The following is a 17,105-nucleotide window of genomic DNA, read 5'->3' as shown; positions in this document are numbered from 1 at the left end:
GGAGAATATTTAATGTTTTTCAGTAAGGCAGAGTGTGTGGTTTTCAAAATTTGAAATAATGCCTTTCAGAATGTGGAGCAAACTTCCAAAATGTGTAAGATTTGGTAACAGCTTTCAATAGGGAGCTGATAGCATAGTTAAAATGGGGAGCACTGCAGGTGCTAAAGTCCCATGAGATTGAAAATCACAGACTGGAAGATAGAGACTCTAGTGCCTTGTAACTCAGGCTGACTGCTGCACATGCTCAACTCAATATGAGTCTGGCAAACAGCTGCGGAGAGGGAGTGGAAAGGGGATTTTAGGCTTAAGGAGTGGGAAGGGGTTTTAGATTTAGGGAGTAAAAGGTAAGTTTTAAGTTAAGGGATCAGGAAGGGTTTTAGCTTTAGGGAGCAGAAGGATATATTTAGGCTTAGGGAGTGATCGAGAAAATTAGGGTTTGGGAGGGAGGTGGAGTTTTAAGTTTAGAGAGAGAGATCAGGGAATTTAAAGTTAAGAAATAGGGGTGGAGATTTAGCATAAGGCAGCAAGGACTTGGGATGGGAACTGGGGTGGGGTTAGAGATAGAGTTTAACTTTGAGAAGGGCTATATAGTTGTAAAAGGTCAGATGTGGGGAGGGCTACGTACAAATGGGAGATCAGGCTAGTGGGAGTTGAAACACTTGCTTTTTCATGCAAATAGCAATGAGCAGGTGTGTCATGAGCTACTAGCACAGAAGCACATGTAGTAGATCTGTTAAAATGTGTTGTTTTATAGTACAAATTTATTTGTCAGTAGGACAATATAAGGCAGAATTGTTTACCTTGGATTTTTGTTTTAAAATCTTAGCAACAGGTGTTTCACAGTTTTTGTTTTCACTGTACATCAGAGCTCTTCAGGGAAGTCAAATAAGAAACCACAAAATGAGGTGTTGTTGAGAGAAATGTATCAACTTCCCATTAGTACCTCAGTGTCATCACTGTAGTACAAATACAGAATGTGTAATGAATTCATGAGTTAGATCACTGAGGTAAGCAGGTGCTGTACTGTATAGGACTAAGTGGTGCATGAAGCTAAGAACTGTCGTTCTAAGGGAATACTGCACCTCAGAGTAATGATGTGGAGAATGCTTTGCTCTCAAATTAATATCAGTGGTAAGATTATGAGCATCTTTGCAGTTTGTCTTTAATCAGTAATTTAATGTCAAACCATTTTACAGGACAGAGAACTTATATAATTTTCTTTATGTTTTAAATGCTTCATAAATACACAACTTCCACTATGAATGGATAAAGCAAATAAACTGAGGATCATAATTCCTGAACTGCATTCGCCAAAGACATCTTACTGAGAAATACATTTTAAGGTGTTTTTTTTTCAGGGGCGCAAGCCCCTCCTGCACCCCTGATTTGGGAGGCAAGCCTCCTACATCCCCCCAGACTTATATATACAAAAATGGGGATCATTTCTGGCACAACTATTTGAAAGTGATTTCCTATGGAGGAATTTAGATCATCAGCAAGCTGAAGTTTGGGCAGTCAAGGCTTGGCATTCAAGCTTCGTCTACCAGTAGGGTATTGTAGCACATACATTGGATAATTTATTTACACATATTTTACTATATATTGATGTTCTGATATGTTTGAAAAAGCCATATTTTGCTTAAAGCTTATGCAAAATTATTAACTTTTTCCTATTACTGGTAGGTCTGTGAGCCTTTTTTCTCGCTATTACATTATTGGTATTTAAACACCTATCACCCACTGACTCCGTAGAGAATATATTTTGTATTGGATTTGTATAACCAAAAAATACTTTTCAGTAAATATAAAGTCCTTATATAGAAATCCACAACCTCAAGTTGTATCCAGTGGAGAAAAACAAGCATATGTTCATGAAGGCCCACAGTGCAATACAGTGCTATGTCTCCCCACCATAAGAACATCATACAAACATATGCAATTATTTAGAAAATATCAAGAAAGGTGAACCGTCTCAGGTTAGCAACAAGACAATGCATAACTCAATCTATTTTAGAAATATTACTTATAAGAATAAAAGAAAAGAAAGACTTCTTAGTCCTATTTTAAAGGACTTTATTCCATTTTCTGCCTGTGGCATAAGTCTTACATAAAAGAGTGTTTGGAAGAAGAAAATGTAAGATCAAACAAAACCACAGCTAAATAAAAGGTACTACACAGTAAAATGCCTGCTAACATGAAAACATGTTGAAGATAAAGAGAAATATTTAAACCTGAAACCATATGGGAATTTCTGTTTAGGTTAAATCAAACATTATCCTCTAGCTGTATGTCTCGAGGCAAACTGCTTAAAGTTTAGTAAAGTTTAGCACTGTGCAGGCCTCATGAAAGCTTTGTACATCTCCATTTTTGCTCAAGAGATTACTCAGACATGTGCTTATGCAGGTCATTTTCTTCACTGCAGTTACTGAAAAAAATCCCCACAAATAAGAACATTAAGCGATGTACAGATCTTTCTAAATAACATATTTATTAAGAAGAAATAGTCCCCAAGAAAGTCAAAGCTTTTAAGTCTTTTCGTCAAAATGATGCTTTCTTCAATCTGACTCAAAGTTCAGGTGAATTAGAATGAAATAACTGAGGTTCATGTATTCTTATTTTAGCTCAAGGGAAACTACAAAGCTCTATAAAATGAATTACTCTTAGCAACAGGATCTGTGCTACTATTAAAACATTTCTGTGAACACAGTTTAACAAGCAATTCCAATGGATTGACTGAAATCATTCACATTAATGTGCATTATTTTGTTAGCACACACACACACACACACACACAAATAACAATTAAAGAACATCTGATCCTGTGAATAGTAACAACAGGATCTGTGCTACTATTAAAACATTTCTGTGAACACAGTTTAACAAGCAATTCCAATGGATTGACTGAAACCATTCACATTAATGTGCATTATTTTGTTAGCACACACACACACACACACACACACACACACACACACACACACACACACACACACGCACACACACGCACACACACGCACACACACTCACTAATAATTAAAGAACATCTGATCCTGTGAATAGTAACAACAGGATCTGTGCTACTATTAAAACATTTCTGTGAACACAGTTTAACAAGCAATTCCAATGGACTGACTGAAATCATTCACATTAATGTGCATTATTTTGTTAGCACACACACACACACACACACACACACACACACACACACACACACACATACACACACACATAATTAAAGAACATCTGATCCTGTGAATAGTAGCATCAGGATCTGTGCTACTATTAAAACACTTCTGTGAACACAGTTTAACAAGCAATTCCAATGGATTGACTGAAATCATTCACATTAATGTGCATTATTTTGTTAGCACACACACACACACACACACACACACACACACACACATATAACAATTAAAGTACATCTGATCCTGTGAGTCTTTGCATTTTTCTGCCTTACTTATATCTTCTGTGCTCATGAATCACTTTACATGTTATGGCTCTTACATCCTCTGCCGATCATTTTATTCTTTCTCTAACAAGTATATTTTCATAGCTCCCTTGAGTTTGCCACCTTACTCATCCTAATGTGATATATTCATCTGAACTGCATTTTTTTTCTAGTAAATAGGCTTTTTTCCACATTATTCATTTCTGATTTTCACTTAAAGGTCTCAGATATATGCCTTACTTCCGTTGTTCCTCATTAATGTACATATTGGAGCTGATCCTAACATGTTTCTCTGGCTTTTATTTTCGGATTTTATCTCCCCTTACTATCTTTCTGCAGAAATTAATTCTGAAATGGTCACAGAACTTAATATAAAATCTTCTCATGAGTTTGGTGTAAAATTATCACAATTTATTGACTTATCATCTTGCCCTTTGGACACGCACTACTGCAGATGACCATAGACTTTTCATTCTAGCAAACCATCTATGAGAGGACATTGGTATATGGACTCTGAGGTCTCATTCCTGTTGAAGGCTTTATGTAATGACTTTTCATTTTTACTGTGTCTCATGTTTCAGCCTCCAAAGTGCATGTTACTCAGCACCATGCCTATTTCTTTTCCTCTGATGGACTATTTACCCCATGCAGATCTTAGCATCTTGTGTTCAAACTCATAATTAATTTTCTATTATTCTGCAGCTCTAGCAATATACGTAATAAAGAGGACCTGTCTGAGTTGGTAACATTTGATACCATTATATGTTTGAAATGCCTCAGCTACATTCTCGCTCATCTTTCCATATCTTGTTCAAATTCTGGATTTTTCAGTGGATTTATGGGACTCCAAGATGGCAGAGTTAAATGAGGTAATGAAAGCCATGTTAAACTGTTATGTTTGTTAGGATAGGAGCAGTGTATAAGAGAGTCAGCAGTAAGAAGGTGAGGGTTAGAGTTTTTCTTGCAGTATCTGTAAAGAATCCATTGATCCTATTAAGGGAGCATAGTTTCTGGTGTGTAGATTTAATGCTGTGCAGCATATGCTGGCCATATTTGAGACTGTCATCTATTATAATGCCTAGACGTTTATTGTAAGTTACAGTTTCAATGGCAGTATTATTTGCTGACTTTATGGTAATAGATTGCTTTTGATTTTGGCAACTTTTTGAGGTGAAAAGCATTAACGTAGTTTTCTTGGGGTTGAGTAGGAGGTTTGATTCCTTCAGCCAGGTTTCTATGGAGGAGAAAGATTTTCAGGTAATGTCTTGGAGCTTGTTTATTGTTTAGGCCGCTCATATTAATGTTGAGTTGTTTGCATACTGAGCTAAACTAGCTAGGTGAGTGGAGGTGTGGAGGTCATTAATAAAGCTATTAAATGGTAGAGGACCCAGTACAGAGCCCTGAGGGACACATGTAGTAACTGGTTGAAAGGGTGAGTAGGTTTGTTGCCATTTAACTGCGTCTTGCCTTCCAGATAGGTAACTAAGGAGAGTCGAGTCAAATGAGCAGTTGCTGGTTTGAGACGGTATCAAATGCCTTTGACAAGTCTCAGAAAATGGTAGAAAAAAGCAGACCATCCATTTTATGTCAATTTATTATATTGATAAAATGTAGTAGAGCAGTAATGGTGCTGTGCTGGAGTCTAAAGTCATGTTGTGTTAACGAGAGCAGGTTATTTGAGGTTAGGTATTGCATCAACTGCATATGGATGCATTTATCTAATATTTTGGAGAGAGGGAAGATAATCACTATTGGTCTGTAGTTATTAAACTCTGTAGATGTGCCACCTTTGCGCAGTGGTGTGGTGTAGGAATTTTTCTACAGTGATGGGACATATATTTATGCTATGGACCTATTAAATAGTATGGATACAGGGAAGGCTGTGACTTCTGCAGCCATTTTTAGGTAGTCTGATGGAAGTTGGTCTACAGCTACAGAAATAGTTTTTATTTTAAGGAGAAACTTCCTTAAAAGTGAGGTAGGTACTGGCCTAAAATTGAAGAGCTGTGGGTGGATTTGATTGGATAGGGGTAGAGTGGGGGGGCAGATGTGTCCAGGAGAGATAATATCGATTGCATAAAGTAGGAATTAAACTGTGTGGGGATAGTGTCTGTCGTATTTGGAGAGGCACTAGTGGTGTTGCTAGTGTAGAGTAGTTTATTTAGTGATGACCAAAAAAAGTTTTGGGTTGGGTTGTTAGTATAGTATGTTTGCTTGTCCTGTTTGACATTGAGTTTTGCAAGGTTTCTAAGATGCCTGAATTGCTGGAGGGCATTTTGAATTCTATTTCTACACCAGTTTTTCCAGGCTTTATCCCTTTTTATCATGATTTTTTTTGGTTTCCTGTCAGCCATGATGTGGGGCTGGACTTTACTCTTTTATTACATAGTGGTGCTAGATTATTTAAGGTCTGTAAGAATATGTTGCTAAAGTGTTATACAACAGTATCTAGCAGCGTTGTTCTAAGTACTTTCCAATTATAATTTTTTAGTGTTTCATTGAAAATGTCTTTGCTGAAATTGGTTTTATTTCATATTTAATTAGAGATAATATGTTTATCTAAGTTACAGTTAGTTCTAATAGCATATGTTGGTATGTGGTCACTTTTGCTATCTGAGAAGCATCATACTTTTGTCAGTTTGTCTAGTTTGTTAGTAAGAATCCATTCTAATCTTAAGTGTCTCCCCCGAAGTTTTATTGACTCTAGTAGGTGTGGTTATTAATTGTCTGAAGTTGTACAAGTATATGGATTCAGTGGGGGTACTGGAATTTATGAGTTGCCAGTCTATATTTTAAGTCTCCAATATATAGTTTTATGGTTAATTTGTTGGGATATCTGATATAGGATGCTTTCAGCAGTATCACCATTATTCCCCAGTGGTATATAAAGTGCTGTTAAACATATACTTTTCCTATTGTTGATTTTTAGGAGTGTTAGTAGTTCAGTATTGTTAAATTTGGATATTTCCTGTGAAAGTACAGTAATGGTTAGAGAATTTTTATATATGATTGTTACACCACATGCATGCTTGTTGTGTCTGTCATGCCTGAGTATGTTGTATCCTGAGGGGGGGGGGGTGATCTCATTATCCTTTATTTCATTTTTTAACCAGGTTTCAGTAGCTGCAACTACATCAGGAATGTATGTGGCAAGATAAGCATGTATGTTATGGATTTTATTGCACATATTTCTTAGGTATATATTTAGTAAGGTGAGTTTGGATTCCAGTTTTTGCTGAGATGTAGTAGGTGAATGGTTTATTTTGGGGTTGGAAGTGATGGTTTTATGAACAATGGGACCAGGGTTGGGGTGAATATCTCTGCTAATTTTTTAATTAATATTTTACAGAGGGAAGAGTGTGGCCAATTATAATTTGGTCTTGGTTTGATATTTGTAAATTTGGATGCTTAATGTTAAGATATTTATAGAAAAATAAATCAAATGCATTTTGTAGAGATAGGATGTTATGGAGAAAGACAGGCTGGGTAGATGTTGATATTCTTTGCGAGAAGTGGTTGAATTGCTAAGTATGTGAAGGAGGTGGATTTGATAATTGATGATAAAGACTAGTAGAGTGAGGAGAAATAGTAAAATAATTTGACTTAGGGCCATCTTATTTAACTTGGGTTTTATCTTTGTTGTAAGTTAGGATAAAAATGTTAGGAATGTAGTGGGCTGATTGTAGAGATGTAATTTGATAGTTACAGGAGGCAAGGATTAAGACAATTTGTGAGAGAATCTTGGATGGTAAACTAGAGTTGGTGTTACTATTGAGAGTAATTTTATTGATTGTTTCCCTACTGGTGGGATCTGATGGTATTGGTTTGAGGGATATGTGGGTGATGCTATGGAAGTATAAATTTAGAGTAAGAAGGGGTAGGTGGAATTTGGGGGTAGGGTAGGTGAGTGGTGTGAGCCCAAGTGTTAGCAAAGGGAAAGGAAGCGAGTTGAAAACTTGTCAAGAGACAAAGAAAACAATCAGTGACTTAACATAAACAGCCACAAATCTGCTGAGAGAGATAGGTAAAAGGAACAATACCATTTAAAAGGCCTCTGTACAAGCAGATGAATGGCTTGGTTTTGTTGCTGTATGACACAGTTTTAGTAGGAGAGTTAGTCCAATATCACCTTGACCTGACTAATGGCAATAACAGTAAAAAACTGCACTTGACTGTTTGAACAATTGTGTAATGTAATGAGGTTTCTATAGACTTTTTAAATGCAAAGTCCAAAAGCCTACATCAACCCCCACAGACCAGCAAAATAATGAGAAAAAGTAAGCCAGAATGCAATAATTCAGCTCTGGAAAAATACTGGCTGAGAACTCAAACGTGGTTACACAAGAAGAGAAGTAAACTTAAGGAAGGGAGACAGTGGACTGCTAAAAACAATTATGTGAGCACAGTTAAAGGAGAAAGTACCAATGGGACTGCTGTGGTCTAAGAAAATGGAGTTATTATACTGGACAAAGTTCTTTGTTTTAGGCTGCCATAATATTTATAATTTACATACAAAGATATCCCACAGACTTGTGTACAAACTGCAGACTTCACTGTTACATGCATATCTATTTGCCTTCAGGGACACTTCTGTAGAAAAATAAAAATACACTAAGGAGACAGTTGAGTGCATTGAATCATGTTGACCGTATACAAATACTAGCTCAAAGCTGAAATTGGTTTAGTAAATGTCTCAAGCAAGGAGAAATAAGAAAAGGAAGGGGGAGATCAAGGGTTAATCCACAGAAAAAAGCACACCAAACCTGCAAAGTCAAAAACAGCAACCAGGATGATGATCCAACCAAGGATTTATTCAATCGTAAAGCGCTTTTCGTTCAAACTATACTTGAATTTCTTCAGACAATAAAATCCATTAAATTACAGGTTTAAAAACCCCACCAAACTAGACACATGATCACCATACAGCCAATAAAATAGTACAGTTAACCTCCCTATCCTACTTAAAGTGACAAATGTACAGAATTACACATAAAATTGAAAAATAAAAAAAAGTACAAAAAATTATATCACTACAAAAATTTAACCACAATAAATTTTACTTATATTCAAATTATTTTAATCAAGCTGTCTTGTTAGACTTTTGAGTTTAAGTGTACACAAGGATACTAATTCATTTAACCCAGAGTATGAATAAGCATTTAACTGGATCTGCCAAAATAATTCAAGTCTCTCCAAATTGAGGCCACTAGGTCCCCTTCCTTCATTTGGCACAATCTGGTCAATGACTCAACATTTAAAATAATGGTTCTGGTGTACAGAGATATGCTTTGCTAAGGCATTTTCAAGCTTCATTGTATTGATGTTATACAAATGCTCATATACCCTCTCTTTTAATTTCTCTCTGTCTTACCAATGTAATAAGCTGCACGTCCCTGGCATCTAGCAAGGTACACCACCAAGGGTAGCATCTTGATGGCATGCAGTTCCACTAAAGACAGAAGGATATAAATAATTGGAGTAACAAGTCTAGAAGAAGTGAAGAAAAATATGAGAAAGAAATAGTTTGAGTAGTAGGAGTAAATGTCAGTGTCTGTTAAGGAGGAGACAGTAAAAGATGACCAGCAGAATGTCAGTGGAGGATGCTTTATAGCTTTTGTGCCAGGAAGACAGACCAAGGATGTGTTTTTTTACTTTCTGTACCATGGAGGAAGGGCAAGGCTATGGTTTTATACATTCTGTGCCACAGAGGCAGGCCAAGGCTATGTTTATACCTTCTGTGCCACGGAGGCAGACCAAGGCTATGGTTTTATACCTTCTGTGCCATGCAGGCAGATCAAGGCTATGGTTTTACACCTTCTGTGCCATGGATGCAGACCAAGGCTATGGTTTTATACCTTCTGTGCCATGTAGGCAGACCAAGGCTATGGTTTTACACCTTCTGTGCCATGGATGCAGACCAAGGCTATGGTTTTATACCTTCTGTGCCATGGAGGCAGGCCCAAGCTATGGTTTTATACCTTCTGACCTTTCTGAATGGTGTGATCCTGTAACTTTACAGTCTTCCTAGACATTAACAGTAAATACTGGATCACCAAGTGATACTGGAAGGGTAAATATAACATTTATGTTATCAAAGAATTGCTCAGTGTCCACTTTGAAGTCACTTTTTTGCCTGACAACTAATCTGCTTTTCTTGCCATAAAGATGACATCTGCAAGTGCACTCAGAGTTTATGCTGTCATGGCCAAAAGCTTTGGTTGGTGCATTTGTCCAAGTTAATGCTGAGTACCCCTATTGTGATTTAATATTTTAGAAGTATCAGTTATCAGTGGAATGGTAGACTTAACTAAAGGCTTATTTGGGGATTTGAGGATGCAGCAAGAATTTGGGAACCTTTTACTTTCAGTTTTAACATTAAGGACAAGTGTTTCTTAACCTATGAATTGTGGTTGTTTTAATGGTGGTGATAATGGGGGAACATACAGCTGTATGGTAAAATCACTTGTTTGTTAATAGTTCCATTTCCTTCTAAACATCATGTAGAGTGCATAACATAATTCTGCATCAGTTATTTGACTGCTTAATGGCACTTCTGTAATATGGAAATTATCCATTATGCACAGATTAAGTAAGATATCTATTTATTTCACCTTGTTGCACATATTCATGGCATTAATATGGAGTATCTTAGAGCCATAATTAATCTTTCAAGCTGACTTTGCATGGGGATTGAGCAAGATATTTGGAAAAGAAAGTCCAGGATTTGGTTTAGCATCAATACATTTTAGTAGCCTCACCAGGACCAGCTCAGTTGCAGTTTGTGTGTTTTAGATACCATGCAATTGATGTATGTGGTAACATGAGGACTTCTGTGATATAGTTTAACACTATTGCAGTGTTCCTTGGCTGCTGGGAAGTATCTTAGTTTGTCTGGATGAGAGTGGCTTTATAACCGCTATACTTCTCTTGGACTAATTTCTTTATTAGGTATTTTGTCTGTTGACTGGAGTGCTACCTGCATAATTATAGTGATTGTGCTATGCAGACATAGCAATAGAAGGTTAACAGTGAATACGCTAAAAGCTAGGTTCATACTACAGGAACGTGACCATCTAAGAACTCTAGTAATTGGTTGGTAGTTTCACTGGTTCTAATGCAATGCTTGTGTCTTGAAGAAACTTCATTGGAATTATCATGGGTGCCAAATTCTTATTTTGCTCCCATAATATGCAACAATTTGTTTTTGAAGACCATAATTAATGAGCTTGAACTAGCTGCAACTTGGAGCATATTTCACAAGCATATAAGACGTTGTGCTGTGTAACTATCCTATTTTTTCTATTCCTAATGTTTATTTTCAATAATAAGCTTTTATCTAGTGTTAGTTTTCCCTCTGGTACATTCCAACTACATATTTTCATCTAGAGATTTTCAAACAGTGTAAGATACAAGGTGTAATCCCAGCATGGTGGGTGTTATTGAGGAAATAACAGACCACCCATGGGTGTTGCAAGGATCAATGCTACAGACAGAGGGCCTCTCCAACCCTAGAAGGTCTGTTATTCCCCCTGTAGTGCCCACCCTGAAGAGTATTATTGTGCATAGAAAGTGATAAATTGGTTTTGTATTTTAGTTACAAGTACACCACACATAACCACTGAGTTTTACATATACATAAACATACTAACAGATGCAACGCAGAGAAACAGTCTTCCTCATAGTTATGAAAAAAAACAGATGCACACCCACATATACACAGACACATATATACACACACATGCAGAGGTACAGAAGCACACAAACACACAAACATGTGGCAGCAATTGCAATCAGTTTTTTGATTGTCTACAACTCAGATGTGTTGGTGTGATCAAATGAATGAAAACAATACAGGCAGTGCAAAACAGTGCATCCACCCCTACACACACACGCACACACACACACACACACACACACACACACACACACACACACACACATGCATACACACCTACTTCTCAGCTGTCCTTGATTTTGTAGAACAGCCTGATCTTGCCACATATTTTTGTTTTGACCTTTTGAAACATGTTTGATCTTCTAGTACATCTCTGAGAACTACAATTAGTCAATAAATTCAGCCATTATAGTTTCATATGTCTTATTGTACAGAAAAAAGCATGTTGACATCAAAGGTCTTGCTCTATTAACTTTTTAAGTGAATTTGGGTAATAGTAAAACATTGTCCCTGATTTAGAAACTTTGTCATCCAATTATTGTTAGCTGTGTCCAGAATTCTTGAGCAAAGAATTTGAGAAGTACACACACAATAATTTCCTTTCATAGTCTCTGTCTCTGGGTCTATATCAGATAATTGAACTTTTAAAAGTTCGAACACCATATGGTCGAGACCATATCTTCAAACTCTTAAAAGTTCGAAAATAAAATTAAAAAAAAAAACCAGAAAAAACCTACCTGAAAGCTTAAGCAGGGGGGGCAAGCCTCCCTGCACCCCCTACACCCCCCCGCTCTTTAAATATGCTAACTCCGAGATTGTACTACAGTGCAGACAATGGAAAACTTCCATTGCCACACTGTATGGGGTTCTCCGTTGAAACATTCGAACTTTTAAAAGTTCGATCATATGGTGTCTACCCTATGACGTTCGAACTTTTAAAAGTTCGACAGTGTGATAGGAACCCTCTGTCTCTCATGTATACACACACACACACACACACACACACACACACACACACACACACACACACACAATTTCCCTATCTCTCACACACTCACATGCATACAGACACACTAAACATGCATTGCTGTTGTTTTATTTTTCTTGCACTCACTAATCATGACTTTCTAAATCATAGTTAGCAACGGGAAAGTAAAAATGGCAAGTTCTTGTAACTGCTGCAGTTACTTTTGTTTTGATTTACTTATTTTCACACTCACTTAACTGTCACATTTAGGAAGTGTAAGAAAGATGGAAGCTGTTTTGTATTTTTTTTCCAGTCCTGCTGCTTTACAGTGGCTTAATATGCTACCATGAAGCCACAGACTGTATACCAAGTTCTCCTCATACATTAATACCCTGTTGAAACATAAAGGTCCTACCAATCCCCCTGATATTGGGTGATTTCAATTACCCAAACATTAACTGGGAGAACTATTCAAGTACTAACTCCCTTGCCCAACATTTCCTAGAATTTATAAACTCAAATGCCCTGGATCAACTGGTCAACACCCCCAGCAGAGGTGACAACATATTGGACCTGGTCATCACCAACATGGGCGACCAGTGTTCCACACCAGAGGACAACCCCTTGCTGGTTAGATCTGACCATAAACTAAGCACTTTTTACATCCACATTCCGCCCCCACCCCAGGTCAAAGAAACCACTGTGAAAAACTTTTCAAAAGCAAACTTTATATTACTTAAGACCGAGGTGGAAAGATTTAAAGCCCCCATGCTAAAGAATAACGCTGTCCAAGCTGTCAAATCCTTTACTAATGCACTCTATGGGCACCTACAAAAATGCATGGATCATGCTATCCCAAACAAAACCAAGACTCACTCCTCCAAGAAAAGGAAACCAGCCTGGTGGACCCCTGCCATAAACAAGCTATACAATAGAAGGAGGAAACTAGTACAAAAAAGAGTAAAATCCCAAGAATGTAAGACATCCCTGATCAGTATAAGCAAGAAACTACGATCCCTCATAAAATCATCCAAGGCTAGCTTCGAAAAAAAAATTACCAAGGACTCCAAAGATAACCATAAGGCATTCTTTAGCTATGTCAAGAATCTAAGTGGCAATTCTCAGATCTGCTCATAGTTAGTGCAGAATGGCACAAAATACACTGACCCAGCTGATATCACCAACATCCTGGCAGACAAGTTCAGTGCAAACTTTACCACACTCTCACCCCCAAAAGGGCTCATAACCATACCAGAAGAATGTAGTGCCCCTGAAATCACAGACACTCAGGTTAAAACAGCCCTCTCCAAAGCCAAAAGCACAGCATCAATGGGACTGGACAATGTCCCAGGCTGTGCCCTACACGAGCTCAAAGATGAACTAACCCCTCACCTAAACAAACTGTTCAAACTCAGTCTCTCCACAGGCTACATACCCATAGAGTGGTGCACAGCAACGGTCATTCCGCTCCACAAAGGTGGAGCCACAACAGACCCCGGGAACTATCGCCATATAAGCCTGACTAGCTTGGTCTGCAAGGCTATGAAGCGCATCATCATGGATCTCATTAACAGAGACATTGGGAATCTCCAAACACTGGACCCTACCCAGTTCGGCTTTGTTAAATGCAGATCATGCCTCCTAAACCTGGTGGACTTCTTTGAGACAGTTACCAATGCTATAGACGAGGGAAAGGTGGTCCACACAGCCTACCTAGACCTCGCAAAGGCTTTTGACACCATTCCCCATTCTGGTATTATAGACAAGGTCACCAGCCTGAACATAAACCCCCTACGTCATGAGATGGGTTGCCAACTGGCTCACGGACAGAACCCACATTGTAAGAGTTGCGGGAGCTAGGTCTGACTCTAAACCAGTTACAAGTGGCATTCCCCAGGGCTCAGTCCTAAGACCCCTTCTGTTTGGCATATACTTCTCAGAAGTACAGGCAAGCAGAGGAGGTCTATGGCAAGTTCGCAGATGACTGCAAACTAGAGGCTATAATTGACTCTCCAGCTGACACAGACATCCTCCAAAAGGGTCTCACTGAGACAGATACCTGGTGTCAAAACCATGGCCTCAAGCTAAATGACAAAAAAAATAGTCATCCTCTTTGGAAAAAACAAAGTACCCACAAACTACCACATAGGTGGTAGCCACTAAATACAGAAGATGTAATAAGGGATCTGGGGACCCAAGTAGATAGTAATCTCTCCTTTGATAATCACATTGCCAAAGTGGTTAGAAAATCCTTCTATGTGGCCCACCTAATCACAAAAGGGTTTGCATCCAGATCAAAAGAGCTCATTGTGTCCCTCTATGCATCACTCATCAGACCCATCATAGAGTAAAATGCCCCATTTGGGATGTACCTTACAACACACCTGCAACAGCTGGAAAGACCACAGAAGTACCTCACCAAAAGGATCACTGGCTTCAAACAGATGTCCTATGCAGCTCGACTGAAGAAACTCCAACTGTACTCGGTTGCATACCGCCTAATCGGAGGTGATCGATGCCTGACATACAAGGCCATGTCCAACCCAGAATTGCTGGACATGCTCCACCTAAAGAAAGCCACACGCTCTAGGGATCTAAACCTCACCACAACAATAAATAGGACATGCTGGAGGGATAGATTCCTGTCCCAGAGACTTCCCATGCTCTGGAACAAGATTCCAATCTACATAAGGCAGAGCTCCTGACTAACGCTCTTCAAGAGAAACCTCGACGAGTGGATGGGAAATAGAAAGTTTACCCTGGGAATCACTTCAATGGCTCTGTTGGACAGAGGCACAGGGAACTAATCTAAGGGGTCGGTGAAAGCTAACACAATTCCGGCTAGGCTTATAAATGCCTTTGGGCAGATAGCCTAGTACCTACCTATGAACCTATGAACCTATGGAGAATGTCTGTTCTCCAACAGGGTTTTATAAGCTGCCATAAATACCACACATAGGTCAGCAGTAAGAAACCTGAAATAATGTAAAATTACAACTCTTGTAAACTTTCAGAGTAGTTCATCTTTTCCATCATTATGATTTGCCTGGTACGCGCAGTAAGTATACACTTTAGATAAAAACATTCACCCTTTTTATTGCTTAACTGACCTTGTAGGGTGCAGAGACTGTCATTCACCCAACAAGAGCATTGCTTGTCATAGTATACATTTTTTAAAATAAATTATTCATTTTCTACAGTGAGATGTGATCGAAGTTGAATTTAAAATACCCTAACATACTCGCCATGCTTTTCTTTTATAAAGTTATTGAGTAATTTTCTATTAGTTAATATAAAATTACAGAAATGTATTTATTATTTGACATTTGTTTACCAAAAAAGTGTGATTGGGACAGACCCATTTTCAGCAGAGACCCAGGGAGAAACACTCCAGATGTATGTCTTTAGAATGTAGGAGGAATAGGAGCACCTGGAGGAAACCCATTTGAATGCAAGGAAGACATCCAGACTTCCATAGTTTAAAATTAGGATGTTTCACCCTCCACATGCATACTGATTTAGTGGTTTCCTTGCAGGGGATATAACAAGATTAGTTTTCCATTTTCTCATGTGGTGAAAAAAGTGGAGATCTCAATGATTCAGTTTGTTTTGGTAAGCTGCCCAAATAGTTACTAGGAAACAGAGAAAGCATTTCCTTTAGACAGCCACCTGCCAAGTGTGTGTGTGTGTGTGTGTGTGTGTGTGTGTGTGTGTGTGTGTGTGTGTGTGTGTGTGTGTGTGTGTGTGTGTGGAGACAAGTATACAGCATGCAGCAATGAGGTAGGATGTGTGTCTGCCAAGCCATGTTTGTGTAGTAGCTTTCATGGTTCAAGAGAAGGCATTGGAGAATCTGTCATCTATGAGAGCAAATGTCAACCACTGAGGCAGAGGAAGTTAGGTTGTAAAAATCAGAAATCCCCTGATGGCTGATTGGAATATGACATCTCATGACTGACTATCATCTCACAGGGAAACGACTGGACTAATTAACTTTGGGAGAGCCCATGGTCAGCAGACAGGTCTATATTATACAGTCGACCGCTTACTTACCTAAACGTCTAAACGTCGACCCATCTTCATCAAACAGTGAAAACATCGATCGTCCAGAAGAGCGAAAGCGGAAACGTCGAATCATCATGGTTAGCCTTCTGTGGTATAGCTCCATAAGGTAAGTGTGCGATAGTTATGGACCTTTGGGTTAGGGTGTAGTTAAGGTAAGTGCATAGACGGTAATGTATGTTAGATTTACTGTAGGGTTTTGTTAAGTGTATGTGTGTGGATTATTTAGTTTGTTTGGGTTTAGCTTTTTAAGGTAAGTGTGCGATAGTTACGGACCTTAGGGTTAGGGTGCGGGTTAAGTTAAGTGCATACATGGTGGTATATGTAAGATTTAGTGTAGGGTTAGAAGTAGGGTTTTGGTTAGTGTATGTATGTATGTGGTTTATTTAGTTTGTTTGTGAGGTAGTATGTAGCGGACGTTGGGGTGGGACAAGTATGACAGTTCGACTTTTTAAATTTCGCGGTTTAGGGCATTCAGTGTGTATATGGTTCGATGAAGACAGGTCGACATTTAGGTATTCGATGAAGTAAGAGGTTGACTTTATAATATAGACCCCAACAGACAATGGAGGGATAAAAAGGTTAAAAAATAAAGAGATTGCTAAATATACAAACAGGCAGACCGAAAGATTAGAAATAAGCCATCTTCCCTTTTCCATCTCAGCCCAGTGGTATCGTTTCCTTTATCAAACTGTGGTTAACACTGATAGGTATTAACATTGTGTACTGCAGCGGTTGTGTCATGCAGACTTAAATATGCTGTTCTGTTCTTTTTACCAGTGCAAAACAGAAAACACATAGTCAGGAAGTTTCATGGGCATCTGCGCACAAAAATAGAATCTGGAGAGGGTACAGTTCCCATTCCTTCGCTCACCAAAATGCAAACATGGGATGGAGTCTTACAAGGAGAACAACTGATCACAATGTCATGTACAGATAAAATGGCAAGGTAA

At 38.4% G+C, this 17,105-nt stretch overlaps 1 protein-coding gene across 1 annotated transcript in view; it reads left to right on the top strand.

The window, feature by feature from the left end:
• Window positions 1-17,105, top strand: part of ADARB2 (adenosine deaminase RNA specific B2 (inactive)) — a 976,728-nt gene that overhangs the window by 706,546 nt on the left and 253,077 nt on the right. Inside the window, exon 6 of the mRNA XM_044064698.1 lies at window positions 16,933-17,101. Within this exon, the coding sequence (XP_043920633.1) occupies window positions 16,933-17,101 (169 nt within the window). The remainder of the gene's footprint in view (window positions 1-16,932; window positions 17,102-17,105) is intronic.

Source organism: Protopterus annectens, chromosome 3.part0, assembly GCF_019279795.1.
Source record: "Protopterus annectens isolate FY-2018-M chromosome 3.part0, PAN1.0, whole genome shotgun sequence".
Lineage (NCBI taxonomy): Eukaryota > Metazoa > Chordata > Ceratodontiformes > Protopteridae > Protopterus > Protopterus annectens.
The sequence above is the reverse complement of the archived record's forward strand: the minus strand, read 5'-3'. Positions and strand labels throughout refer to the sequence as shown.